At 39.2% G+C, this 15,443-nt stretch overlaps 1 protein-coding gene across 1 annotated transcript in view; it reads right to left on the bottom strand.

The window, feature by feature from the left end:
* The window catches only part of LOC124254021 (ETS-related transcription factor Elf-3-like), a 38,715-nt gene extending 30,433 nt beyond the window's left edge, over window positions 1-8,282 (bottom strand). Inside the window, exon 1 of the mRNA XM_046687885.1 lies at window positions 8,214-8,282. Coding sequence (XP_046543841.1) covers window positions 8,214-8,218 — 5 coding nt within the window. The 5' untranslated portion in view covers window positions 8,219-8,282. The remainder of the gene's footprint in view (window positions 1-8,213) is intronic.
* Between the last annotated feature and the right edge of the window lie 7,161 nt (window positions 8,283-15,443).

Raw genomic sequence — 15,443 nt, 5'->3', positions numbered from 1 at the left:
TGAGTACAATGTGTGAAGCCCATTTCTGGTGTCCTCTGTCGTGATGTTGCTGGAATAATGCTAAAAACGCGTACAACCAAACTCACTCACTCACTAGTACCACCCACCCCCACTACCGCGGTTTTCCTCGCGCTGCCATCTCCAGAAATTACTCCTGAGGAAACCGCAAGACATTCAACAGAGTTATTCAATAATTAGCAACCGGAACACTTTCGCATTCCAACCAATTAACTCACCAAAGGCGAATATTGAGTAAACAGAAAAACTTTCCTCATACACGACCTAGGGTAGAGGTGACTCATGGGTTTGTATAAATGGTTCCGATGTTCATTTCTAACGCGCAGCAGGTGGTTATTTGTACTTAGATCACATGTACTCAATACTACTGCAGAAAGTAAACATGACTTTCATATCGCATTACGTACATTTGTATGTTCAGAATTTATCACGTGTTTGAAAAAATGTAGCATATTCGAACTATTCATCTTATCATTGAGATAATTGTGGCGATTAACATGTCCAAGTTAAATTAAGCATCGTTATCTACAAAAAGAAGATGCATTTATAGCGAAAAAACTTATTTCATAGATTATCAACGGTTCTTTACCCACATTCCACAATTATACCCAATTTAAGACAATTTTCAATTTTTCAGTGAAGAAAGGTATTTGTGTTCTGATATTCCTAGACATTTGAAAGACAGTCTATCTTAATTTACATGCATCAGTTTGTACATTTCTGCCGAAGCTTATTGCTATGATATGATGTAGCCGGAAACCAAGCAAACCTACCTAATTACTATCCAACCAACCAATCAACCGACTGGTCGATCGATTCACCAATCAACCAATCAATCAATCAGATTAAATCAACATCGACTTGGTCTAAGCCACTTCTTGTTTGAAAGCCAGGCTTCTTTTATTGGCACAAGACTAATATATTTCTTTAAGCTCTTCAGCTGACCCTAACTTAATATTTTGTCGTAAATAGGAAATAAGTTACGATGACTAACATGTACTTGTATAAAACAGAAGAAATTCAAAATCACCATATCGTTTTTAGTTTCAAATAAAATCAGAAAAGGCGCTATATGTAAATCGGTTCTCTGGTGCATCGAATGTCCCTTTTGTTCACATTCCGTCGTGGCATATTTTGTTTCTTTGTATATTTGTTGTTTAAAGCCACCCTCAACAATATTCCAGCTATAAGGCAGCGGTCTGTAGACAATCCAGTGATCAACAGCATGAGCATCGATCAACGCAATTTGGATATTATGACATGTGTCAACCAATTCAGCGAGCCCGACCACCCGATCCCGTTAGTCGCACTTACGACAAGCATAGGTTCCTGAAGACCAATCATAACCCGGACCTTCACGGGTACATCGGCATCCTTAACTTCTGATGAATATTGATTAACGGCTAAAGAGACTTTTTGGATTTTTAAGCAAATTGAGTCAGAAGGATGTGCTACCGACAACATATGCCTCCCCTTTTCACAATTTCATTTCATCCATTTATATACGATTCACCGCTACTTTGCTTTTTAATCCCAAAGGAAACTAATCAACACTTGCTTGATAACGGTGTTAGCATCTCCACCGAAACGTCTCATCCATAGCAACAAAGAAGTTGCCTAGCCATAAAAATCGCTCCTTTTCATCATACCAGCTTCTAAATGCTACCCAAAAACGTAATGAACACTGCTTATTGACATTAGGTACTTAACTGTGTTATTAAGAAACGCTTTAAATCATGTATTTACCTAGCTGAGTGAGGTGTACGTGCATGTTTACACGTGTGATTAGTTCAATGATTTGTATACTGATTAGACTCATGGTTACTTTGACATTTTTGCGTGCAAAATGTCTGATGATTTCAAATCAGCCGCGTTTATCAAAATATTCGCTAATTCTTTTAGACGATTTTATGTGTTTTGGTCATTTCGAACACAAGAGAAAGTTTCGTTTGTTCTGTGTCTCGCCTGAAACCGGGTAACAATCACATGATTTGGCAAATAAAAGTTTACGTCTCAGATTCATACAAAACGTAAAGTGCAGTTCAGGTACTGTTGTTGTCTGTTTACTGCTGCTGCAACTGGAAATATTATTCCAACCACTGGAAATTAAATGATGTCATCGAGCGCTACGGGGAGACTGTCAGACTTCATTTATCACATGACTGAAAAGCATCGCGGAATTTCCATTCGCTTCTCAAACCGAAGTCTAATAGGTTTTATGTTGACAAGTTTCAAGAATTCTCAGTTAACAAAGACAGCAATATATGATTATGGAATACAGTCGTTGTATTAATGTGTACATTTACCATGGGGACCAGTATGATGGCTTTTACTTGCATTTGATTGGTTGTAACAGAATGTACGATTTAAAGTGTTATACTAATGTTTTGCAATGAAAAGGACACATGATATTGCATCTCCATTAAGGAATGGCCATTTATGAGATAAACATCATGTATTGGCCAATTTCCGGGTGTTATTGAGTATTTGAAGCACGGGAATTCATTCTGGCCTATGCTTGTCGTAAGAGGCGACTAACGGGATCGGGTGGTCAGGCTCGCTGGCTAGGTTGACACATGTCATCGTATCCCAATTGCGTAGACTGTTGCTCATGCTGTTGATCACTGGATTGTCTGGTCCAGACTCGGCTATTTCCAGACCGCCCCATATGGTTGGAATATTGCTGAGTGCAGCGTTAAACATGCAAGCAAGCAACCAACTAATCATTTTAACGAAACGAACAACCATAAAAATGGTTATAAATTATGTGGATCGCAATCCGGAACAATTAAACCTTTCAGTTACAGAATCGTTCTGCAGTCATAACAATAGTCACAGCTGAGAAGGCTCCCTCCAAAAGTCATCCAAGTGGAAATGTTGTCAGCGATATGAGTACTTTCCGGATTTGTCTATAATCCATATCACCAACTGAACGTTACTCAGATATCAGTTCTAGGGGTTTAAGCAGGGCTGTGCCCTCAAAGTATTACGTGAGCAGGAAGGTAGAGCAACAGATTTGTTACAGCATTATCGGATTTGGGATGTTTCCCTGTGACAATGAACCTAAGTGTTCTCTTTGTTGTTTAGGGAATAAAACACTTCGAACAAAGGGTAACCATATGAGCTACACAGGGTCATTGACGTTCCCTGAGATAATAGACAGATAACTCGTAACTTTCAGCTTGAAAGCTTGTGGATCGTTCATCGTTTATACACACGTAGAGTTGGCTGGCTAAAATATGGCAGAATGGATAAATGTTAGTTGGCGCCTGGATAAACGAAATTTTGTACATACCTGGATAAATAAAAGTTCGTTAACATGTGGTAAAATGAAGATTTGTTTAGAACTGGATAAAAATAATTTGTTGATACCTGGACAAGTAAGGTTTTTTTATCATCTGAATGCACGAAACTTTGTAAACATCTGGATAGATATAGGCTTGTTAACATGGTGATGTATGAACGTTTTATGCTTGCCCACACCTGGATAAAAGAAGAATTGTTAGCACCTGCATGGAGGTCTCACATCTGGATAAATGATATGTGTTAGCTTTTGCCAAAAGAACGTTTGTTCCGGGTAAAGGAAAGTTTGTCAACACCTGGATAAATGAAAGAACCACCTGGCAAAGATAAATTTTATAAATATTATAAGATATTGATATTCCAAGAGAAAACAGATTGTGCAAATTTTTCTCTATTAAATGTAATTGAAGATGAGTTCCACTTTTTGCTGGTATGTCCTTACTACACTGATTTAAGGACATCATATCTACCACAATATTACCATTTATATCCTTCCACGTTTATATTTAATTTGTTAACAAACTCCAACAATACAACTTATATTCGCAAACTTGGTATGTATATCCGCAATGATTTTGTGCATAGAAAACAACGTTTGCAAACATTGTGATTGGAAACCATTATTGTTATCAGACTATAGGTCGGTGGCCTCTTCAGTACTGGAATACAGAGAGAGACTGATAACTTTTTATGCCTGAATAAATGAAAGTTTGTTTTCATCTGGCAAAGTGAAATTTTAATACCCGGATAACTGAAAGATTGTTAACACCTGCTAAGTAAAATTTTAATACCTGAATAAAGGGAAGATTGTTAACACCTGGCAAAGTAAAATGTTAATACCTGAATAAATGAGTTTGTTAACACCTGGTAAAGTAAAATGTTAATACCTGAACAAATGAAAGTTTCGTAACACGTGGCAAAGTGAAATGTTAATACCTGAATAAATGAGTTTGTTAACACCTGGTAAAGTAAAATGTTAATACCTGAACAAATGAAAGTTTCGTAACACCTGGCAAAGTAAAATGTTAATACCTGAATAAATGAGTTTGTTAACACCTGGTAAAGTAAAATGTTAATACCTGAACAAATGAAAGTTTCGTAACACGTGGCAAAGTGAAATGTTAATGCCTGAATAAATGAAAGTTTGTTAACACCTGGCAAAGTGCAATTTGAATACCTTGATAAATGGATGTTTGTTGGCATCTATAAGAGATAACTAGACGTTTGTTAACACATAGATACATGTTTGTCTACACCCAGATAGATGAATTTTTTGACAAATGAAGTTCGTTGACAACAGGATAAATAATACTTTGTTGACACTTAGAATAAATGAAAGTTGAAATCTGGATACATGTTTAAATTATTTTTATTTGAGAATGTATACTGAACTGTCCACGATAAAGGTTTGAATTTTCGAAAAGAAATAATATTGGATTTTCCTGGCAAAGAGACTTTGATGTTGTAACGATGATGATGATGATGATGATGATGACCTAAGGTTTCATTATCTCATAAGCGAGTGTTGAAAAGTCTACTATCGACCGTTAAATTATTTTCGTTCAGAAAAAGAGACAACTATTTCCATTGTACGATATATCTTCGACTTCATTTAAATATCTCAAACAATACTTTGTATGCAAAATCCTCCATGCAAAACTAATTCCAAATATAAAATAGCATTCAAATGATTGCAAATGCAACAAAATATATTAAGTTGATGTATTCTGTTTCCAATCAACATCTCTGTGAAGCAGTTTTCGATGTAAATTATTTTCTCATGAATTTTATTCTCTTTTGTTGTCTGTTCCTGCGTGTGTATTTTTTTTTCAATTTCAGAGCAACATGTGGAATTAGTTCATAAAACGGACTAAAGCAGGAAATATCCCACAAAACGGAGCAATCGCCTGATCTCCAAATAAGGCAATATCAATGCACAAAGTGCGCCTATTGGTTTAGATTTTTCAAAAGTAGAATACTTTATTTGTCTGTAGCTTTCAGTTTCATATTTTGGTGGGTATCTAATCTCCATATAGAATACTAACTTCCTTTTGTACAACAATCGTTATGGCTGGAAACAAATACGCGGAAGAAAACCTTTCTGGAACATTGTCACGAATTGTTCTCAAGGTCAAATAAGAGTTTGGATTGTTCATTAATTGCTCTACAGAGGCTGACCTTTGTAGCTCATCTTAAAAAACAACAACAATTAATTGATTATTTATTTAAAATGCTTGTGATAGTCACTTTTAATGCAGTAGTTCCAGTCTCAGGAGATTTTAAGGTATTGCCATGGCAGCTTATATTTGCAATTTTTCTGTTTCTGTAAAAATGCAATCTCTCTGACACTGATATTTAAACGTGTAAGTACCTGTATTGCGACGGTTTCTATTAGTTTAATAAGCAGCATTAGTGCTTAAGATATTTACAATACCGGATAAAAGAAAGTGTACATTCAGGTTTGATGGTGGCTACAAATTGCAATAAAAACAAGAATTGTTATTCAATGGTGCTGGATTCATCATGGATGTTACAGTTGTGCTTGGGGCTTTAAGTGTTTCCCCAACAGTTTTACCATTATCAATAGGTGAAATAAATACAAAGTTTGTTTTTTGCACTACTGAATATTGATCAATATTCCAAGTAAACCAATATCTTGTCCACACATTGCCAGCATCACAAAGTTCCATATTCTACCCACAAAGTATCTCAGTAGACCAATTTCCATTTTTCACAGTCGAGAGTCTTAGTACAGGTGGACCCGTGCTTGTCATAAGAGGCGACTAACGGGATCGGATGGTCAGACTCGCTCACTTGGTTGACACATGTAATCGTATCCCATTTGCGTAGATCGGTGCTCATGCTGTTGATCACTGGATTGTCAGGTCCAGACTCGATTATTTACAGACTGGCGCCGCATAGCTGAAATGTTGCGGCGTAAAACTAAACTCACTCACTCACTGATTTAGTACAGGTAAGCCTGTATGCTAACCGAGGACCCCTCATACTGATCGGGACCACCCCTCATTTCAATCCTCCACCATCATCCAATCCGCATCCCACCCCAATCAGTCCCGTGATCCCGCCCCACACACCTCTCACACCATGCATATTCATGTAATTTATAATCAGGTAAATTCATATATATCAATAACAGTTTTATAGACATGTTCACCGATTGCATTTATAAATCAGAATTATTTTCCTTCCAGGAAAATAGCATAGCTTATATCATGATCATTCCAGGTGGGAATAATGCGATATTTACGTATTAGATAACCTGTGTACATTTCCTCCCGTTAACCTCACGCAAACGACTGGTACTTCAGGTAGTTCCCTCTTCCGAGTAACGGCTGTCTGACTTAAAATATATAGTATTGTTCAAGGATGGACGAAGGAGTAAAATATGCTCGGAAACGATGTGTTCCTCATAATAAAGAAGTTGACATCCATAAAACTCTCTTCCTTAAGTGTATCACTCCTAAATGCCATTCAAAGACCTATTATTGTTCAAATATAAAAATTAAAAAACTTGTCCCAGTCCCTTTCCACTGTACAACTCCGACAACATAGATGAAACACTATCAGTGTGGGGTGGGAATCAACCCAACGAAAATACAAAAATCTGTACTTTACTAGTGAGTGAGTGAGTGAGTGAGTATGGTTTTACGCCGCTTTTAGCTAAATTCCAGCAATATCACGGCGGGGGACACCAGAAATTGGCTTCACACATTGTGCCCATGTGGGGATTCGAACCCGGGACTTCGCCGTGACGAGCGGACGCTTTAACCACCAGGCTACCCCACCGCCCTGTACTTTACTAAGAAAGTGTAATCCCAAATATAAACATATGTTACTATCAGTGATGATATGAGGTTTTCGCATAAACGCTATGCGTACGTAGCCCCATCCGTAGCACCAGTCACAAACACATTCAAAGGCAAGTCAATGTTTATCCGGAAATGTTTTACACTGGAACAAATAAGGAATTGCAGCGGACAAACTTTTAGTCATTGTTGCGTAAAAGTGTTCTATGAACGTGTACTACAGAATGGAGAGTCGGACTGTGATGAATTTACAGAATGTGATAGATACTCTCATGCTGATTTGTAAAACCTACGTTTTTAAGCACAGGCAGTAATACTCAGAAAACATTTAATAAAATTTGAAACAATAACATATATGCAATACATCCAGCCATAACCTCGCGCTACAGATGAACACAAAGTATCGTTATATAAATCTGTATAGCGATAAACATTACAATGAAATGTATGAACAGACAAAGCAATTAAGAGTGATTATTTTTAGTTGTGTATCACGGGGCTGGGCTTATAACTACTGTTCGGCGCTACCAGCTGTCGCTCAATATACTTGGAGCGAACATGAATGACAATCACACGTGTGGATGTTACATCTTTAGATTGAGTGAGTGAGTATGGTTTTACGCCGCTTTCAGCAATATTCCAGCAATATCACGGCGAGGGACAACTGAAATGGGCTTAGCACATTTTACCTATATGGGGAATCGAACCCGGGTCTTCGGCGTTTAACCACTAGGCTCCCCACCGCCCCTTACATCTCCAGAACGTGAGTGAGTGAAAATTGTTACATGCCGCTGCCAGAATAGCTCAGTTACATAACATAGACTCTGGACCAGGCAGAAAGACGTCCAGTGACCGATAAGCATATTGAACGACTCGCGCCATCGATCGTGGTATCTGGTTTCTTCTTTTGTTTGAAGCCTAGTTTTGGGGCATTCACGACTGCATATATTTTCTATTAAAAATAAAGTGGAAACACTTCTTAGTATTTGTGTCTAATGCCTGCAGTCCAGTCTGGAATAGTTTGGATGTTTACTTAATAAAATCAGATGAATGCTCTAAACTTACCACATGTTCTCACAAACTCCTGCATCCTAGCAAGCTCTGAAGGCTTCTATTGCATCCCCGTCCATCAAGTTCCTTATAGTCCGGCAATGTCCAGTTTACAGAAAGTAACAATCAACATCTGAAAGTAATTGTTTATTCGAGTTGCAACTTTCCTTGTTATCCATCTTTATGAGTACCAAGCGCACGTATTAGTTTCATAATAAACAGGGACGGTGGGGTAGCCTAGTGGTGAAAGCGTTCTCTCGTCACGCCGCAGATCCGGGTTCGATTTCCCACATTGGTACAATGTGTAAAAGAATTTCCAGTATCCAGAAGCGGCGTAAAACTGAAATCACTCTCACTCACTCACTCACTCACTCACTCACTCACTCACTCACTCACTCACTCACTCACTCACTCACTCACTCACTCACTCACTCACTCACAACAAACAACCATACTCACAAACACGATTTTGCCCAAGTTCGTGTTGATTATAATAAAAATGAGAATATTTTTAACGCGCCTTTCCAAGGTTAGATATCCTGCTTCAAGCCCACAACCTGATCATTATTACCCCGGATAACCCAAGGTGCCTGCTGCGCTAGAAGGTTAATAGACTTCACCGGGTACCCATTTTCTGCTGGGTGAACAGAGGCAATTTTGAACAAACTCATTTGCCTACAGTGAGACCACATGTATCACATGTGCTTCGTTGTGGGGCAGGACTGAAGTCATAGAAACTCTCAGGAGTCAAGCTGTCACACACGGTCACCCATCCAAGGACTCTCCGCACCCGTTGCTTAACTGATTTGTGACCTGAGCTCTATGCACAGAACCACAAACCTGGTGTTACCTTATTATTATTCTATGTTTTGTTGAAAAACGTTTTAAAATGATAACCTTCCAACTGATCAGTGGGAGATACTGCTGAAAAAATATCTTAGAAATGGTAGGGTTGTAGCATAGCTTTGGTTTAAGGTGAGGATCATGTATGATTTATGAGTGAGTGAGTTACTATTTAACGTCACATCGGCAATATCTCAGCCATATCGTGACGAAAACAATCCATACAATAAAAAGTGGAAACATTTTGAAGATTAAAACCTGTCGACGATGGACAGTAAAAAGACTAGAGAATCACAGATATAAATATAAAACTAGCGAGCAAAGTAGCGAGCAAAATATTCCAATCAAAGAAGACAATACAATATAAAATACGGGCTATAGATCGCCAACAACTGAAGGTAGATCACCACACTAGGGCCTATAGGGACTTACATTACGTTTGCTACCTGCATGGACCCCAGCTGGATTTACACCATCCCTTCAGCCATTGGCGTTGATGCTGAGATTTAGGCATACATTAAAAACAAAAAAAATACTACGATTAAAAACCTGGTACACTTAAATTGACTTGAAATGTTTTGGGACTTACGTACCCTCGCAGGAGGACAATAATTTTATGCTACTTCAACCCCTTTGAGGATACAGCCACTAACAATCTCAGTTACTAATCTAAACTACCAATAATAAAATATGTATCTATTTACAAATCAGTTAACAAGTCTATTTTTTTTAAAAAACAATAATTAAATGAGAACTTATATTACTAAAAAGATCCTTCATAGTTTGTGATTTGAAATAGATATCCCTTGTGATGGAATATTCAACACAGTCAAGCAGGACATGCTTGACCGTGATTCTTTCATCACAAGGGATACAAAACGGAGGATACTCACCTTTTAATAGGTACTCATGAGTATATCTTGTATGGCCAATGCGACATCGTCGCAGGATGACCTCTTCAAATCTGGATTGACAACCCAAGTAGGTGTAACCAATATGGGTTTTGTATGATTTATGTATATTAATATAATATCATATCAGGGTAGAAATGGCATTCTCCGCTCGCCTGTGTTGATATCTTACGAAGTATCCCCCAAGCTGAAATAACATATCTATTTCCTGATATTCAGACAGATTATATACTCGTGGGTATTTTGTGTTCTCAGCAACATGTGTCTGTCTTGATGGATCAGATGGTCAGGCTCACGGTATTTTGTAATAGAATACATTGTACATTCATGAATCCATAACTGATGGGATATACTATGAGCAAACGATTTTAGAAACCGTGTATAGGCAAACAGTGAGCAGGCAAACTGAATACAGACACAAAGAGTGTACACAAACTGACTTTAGGAATACTGAGTGTAGGCAAACGGTCAGTAGGCATGCAGAATGTAGGTAAGCTTACTGGAGACAAACCATGTGTACACAAACAGAGCGTAGACAAACCGAGTGTAGACAAACCGTGTGTAGACAAACTGTGTGTAGAGAAAACATGTGTACATAAAAAGAGTGTAGACAAACCGTGTGTAGACAAACTGACTATATACAAACTGTGTGTACACAAACCGAGTGTAGACAAACAGAGTGTAGACAAACCGTGTGTAGACAAACTGTGTGTAGACAAACCGTGTGTAGACAAACTGTGTGTAGACAAACCGTGTGTAGACAAACTGTGTGTAGACAAACTGTGTGTAGACAAACTGTGTGTAGACAAACAGAGTGTAGACAAACCAAGTGTAGGCAAACAGAGTGTAGACAAACCATTAGTGTAGATGTAGACAAACTGTGTGTAGGCAAACAGAGTGTAGACAAACCGAGCGTAGGCAAACAGAGCGTAGACAAACCGAGTGTAGACAAACCGTGTGTAGACAAACTGAGTGTAGACAAACCGTGTGTAGATAGTTTGTAGACAATCTTAGTGTAGACAAATTGTGTGTAGACAAACTGAGTGTAGACAACAGAGTGTAGACAAACAGAGTGTAGACAAACCGAGAGTAGACAAACTGAGTGTGTAGACAAACCGAGTGTAGACAAAACTGAGAGTAGACAAACTGAGTGTACACAAATCGAGTGTAGACAAACGAGTGTAGACAACAGTGAGACAAACTAGACAAACTGAGTGTAGACAAACCGAGTAGACAAACAGAGCGTAGACAAACTGAGTGTAGACAAACCGAGTGTAGACAAACCGAGCGTAGGCAAACAGAGCGTAGACAAACCGAGTGTAGACAAACCGTGTGTGGAGACAAACTGAGTGTAGACAAACCGTGTGTAGATGGTTTGTAGACAATCTTAGTGTAGACAAACTGAGTGTAGACAAACTGAGTGTAGACAACTGAGTGTAGACAAACCGAGTGTAGACAAAGAGTAGACAAACTGAGTGTAGACAAACAGAGTGTAGAAAAAACTGAGAGTAGACAAACTGAGTGTACACAAATCGAGTGTAGACAAACTGAGTGTGACAACAGAGTGTAGACAAACTGAGTGTAGACAAACCGAGTAGACAAACTGAGCAGACAAACCGAGTGTAGAAAAACCGAGAGTGACAGTGTAGACAAACCGAGTGTAGAAAAACCGAGTGCAGACAAACCGAGAGTAGACAAACTGAGTGTAGACAAACAGAGTGTAGACAAATCATGTGTAGACAAACAGAGTGTAGACAAACCTAGTGTAGACAAACCGCGGGTTGACAAACTGAGTGTAAACAAACCGAGTGTAGACAAACTGTGGATAGAAAACCGAGTGTAGACAAACAGAGCGTAGGCAAACCGTGTGTAGACAAACTGAGTGTAGACAAACAGAGTGTAGACAAATCATGTGTAGACAAACTGAATGTAGGCAAACCGACTGTAGAGAAAGCGAGTTTAGACAAACCGTGTGTAGAGAAACTGGGTGTAGACAAACCGTGTGTAGACAAACAGAGTGTAGACAAACAGAGCGTAGACACACCCGTGTGTTGACAAAGTGAGTATCTACAAAGTGTATGTACACAAACCGAGTGTAGACAAACAGTGTAGACACACCCGTGTGTTGACAAAGTGAGTATATACAAACTGTATGTACACAAACCGAGTGTAGACAAACAGAGTGTAGACAAACAGAGTGTACACACACAGAGTGTAGACAAACCGAGTGTGGACAAACCGTGTGTAGACAAACTGTGTGTATACAAACTGTGTGTAGACACACCCGTGTGTTGACAAAGTGAGTATATACAAACTGTATGTACATAAACCGAGTGTAGACAAACAATATGTACACACACAGAGTGTACACACACAGAGTGTAGACAAACCGAGTGTGGACAAACCGTGTGTAGACAAACTGTGTGTATACAAACTGTGTGTAGACAAACCGTGTGTAGACAAACTGTGTGTTGACAACCTGCGTGTAGACAAACCGTGTGTAGACAAACAGAGTGTAGGCAAACAGAGCGTAGGCAAACAGAATGTAGACATACAGATTGTAGGCAAACAGAGCGTAGACAAACCGAGTGTAGACAAACCGAGTGTAGACAAACCATGTGTAGACAAACCGTGTGTAGATAGTTTGAAGACAGACGTAGTGTAGACAAATTGTGTGTAGACAAACTGAGGGTAGACAACAGAGTGTAGACAAACTGAGTGTAGACAAACCGAGAGTAGACAAACCGAGTGTAGACAAACAGAGTGTAGACAAACCGTGTGTAGACAAAGTGAGTATATACAAGCTGTATGTACACAAACCGAGTGTAGACAAACAGAGTGTAGACAAACCATGTGTACACACACAGAGTGTAGACAAACCGAGTGTAGACAAACAGAGCGTAGAAAACTGAATTTAGACAAACAGAGTGTAGACAAACCGCGTGTAGTCAAACTGAGTGCAGACAAATCATGTGTAGACAAACTGAATGTAGGCAAACAGAGTGTAGAGAAACCGAGTGTAGACAAACCGTGTGTAGAGAAACTGGGTGTAGACAAACAGAGTGTAGACGAACCGAGCGTAGACAAACTGAGTGTAGACAAACAGAGTGTAGACAAATCATGTGTAGACAAACAGAGTGTAGACAAACCGAGTGTAGACAAACCGCGGGTTGACAAACTGAGTGTAAACAAACCGAGTGTAGACAAACTGTGGATAGAAAACCGAGTGTAGACAAACAGAGCGTAGGCAAACCGTGTGTAGACAAACTGAGTGTAGACAAACAGAGTGTAGACAAATCACGTGTAGACAAACTGTGTGTAGAGAAAACATGTGTACATAAAAAGAGTGTAGACAAACCGTGTGTAGACAAAGTGACTATATACAAACTGTGTTTACACAAACCGAGTGTAGACAAACAGAGTGTAGACAAACCGTGTGTAGACAAACTGTGTGTAGACAAACCGTGTGTAGACAAACCGTGTGTAGACAAACTGTGTGTAGACAAACCGTGTGTAGACAAACTGAGTGTAGACAAACCAAGTGTAGGCAAACCGAGTGTAGACGAACCGTGTGTAGACAAACAGTGTGTGTACAGAATGTAGACAAACTGAAATTAGGCAAACAGAGTGTAGACAAACCGAGCGTAGGCAAACAGAGCGTAGACAAACCGAGTGTAGACAAACCGTGTGTAGACAAACTGAGTGTAGACAAACCGTGTGTAGATAGTTTGTAGACAATCTTAGTGTAGACAAATTGTGTGTTGACAAATTGAGTGTAGACAAACCGAGAGTAGACAAACTGAGTGTAGACAAACAGAGTGTAAAAAAACTGAGAGTAGACAAACGGAGTGTACACAAATCGAGTGTAGACAAACTGAGTGTAGACAACAGAGTGTAGACAAACTGAGTGTAGACAAACCGAGAGTAGACAAACTGAGCGTAGACAAACCGAGTGTAGAAAAACCGAGAGTAGACAAACCGAGTGTAGACAAACCGAGAGTAGACAAACTGAGTGTAGACAAATCGAGTGTAGGAAAACCGAGAGTAGACAAACAGAGTGTAGACAAACCGTGTGTAGACAAACAGAGTGCAGACAAATCATGTGTAGACAAACTGAATGTAGGCAAACAGAGTATAGAGAAAGCGAGTGTAGACAAACCGTGTGTAGAGAAACTGGGTGTAGACAAACAGAGTGTAGACGAACCGAGCGTAGACAAACTGAGTGTAGACAAACAGAGTGTAGACAAATCATGTGTAGACAAACAGAGTGTAGACAAACCGAGTGTAGACAAACCGCGGGTTGACAAACTGAGTGTAAACAAACCGAGTGTAGACAAACTGTGGATGGAAAACCGAGTGTAGACAAACAGAGCGTAGGCAAACCGTGTGTAGACAAACTGAGTGTAGACAAACAGAGTGTAGACAAATCACGTGTAGACAAACTGTGTGTAGAGAAAACATGTGTACATAAAAAGAGTGTAGACAAACCGTGTGTAGAAAAACTGGGTGTAGACAAACAAAGTGTAGACAAACCGAGTGTAGACAAACCGTGTGTAGACAAACAGAGTGTAGACAAACAGAGCGTAGACACACCCGTGTGTTGACAAAGTGAGTATATACAAACTGTATGTACACAAACCTAGTGTAGACAAACCTAGTGTAGACAAACAGAGTGTAGACTCACCCGTGTGTTGACAAAGTGAGTATATACAAATTGTATGTACACAAACCGAGTGTAGACAAACAATGTGTACACACAAAGAGTGTAGACAAACCGAGTGTGGACAAACCGTGTGTAGACAAACTGTGTGTAGACAAACTGTGTGTAGACAAACCGTGTGTAGACAAACTGTGTGTTGACAACCTGCGTGTAGACAAACCGTGTGTAGACAAACAGAGTGTAGGCAAACATAGCGTAGGCAAACAGAATGTATACATACAGATTGTAGGCAAACAGAGCCTAGACAAACCGAGTGTAGACAAACCATGTGTAAACAAACCGTGTGTAGATAGTTTGAAGACAAACGTAGTGTAGACAAACTGAGTGTAGACAAACTGAGTGTAGACAAACCGAGAGTAGACAAACCGAGTGTAGACAAACAGAGTGTAGACAAACCGTGTGTAGACAAAGTGAATATATACAAAATGTATGTACACAAACCGAGTGTAGACAAACAGAGTGTAGACAAACCATGTGTACACACACAGAGTGTAGACAAACCGAGTGTAGACAAACAGAGTGTAGAAAACTGAATGTAGACACACAGAGTGTAGACAAACCGAGTGTAGACAAACAGAGTGTAGAAAACTGAATGTAGACAAACAGAGTGTAGACAAACCGTGTGTAGACAAAGTGAGTATATACAAACTGTATGTACACAAACCGAGTGTAGACAAACAGAGTGTAGACAAACCATGTGTACACACACAGAGTGTAGACAAACCGAGTGTAGATAAACAGAGTGTAGAAAACTGAATGTAGACAAACAGA

The sequence above is a fragment of the Haliotis rubra genome, unplaced genomic scaffold (genome assembly GCF_003918875.1).
Source record: "Haliotis rubra isolate DU_JTF1 unplaced genomic scaffold, ASM391887v1 Scf560, whole genome shotgun sequence".
Classification (NCBI taxonomy): Eukaryota; Metazoa; Mollusca; class Gastropoda; order Lepetellida; family Haliotidae; genus Haliotis; species Haliotis rubra.
This window is presented reverse-complemented; position numbering and strand designations above follow the sequence as displayed.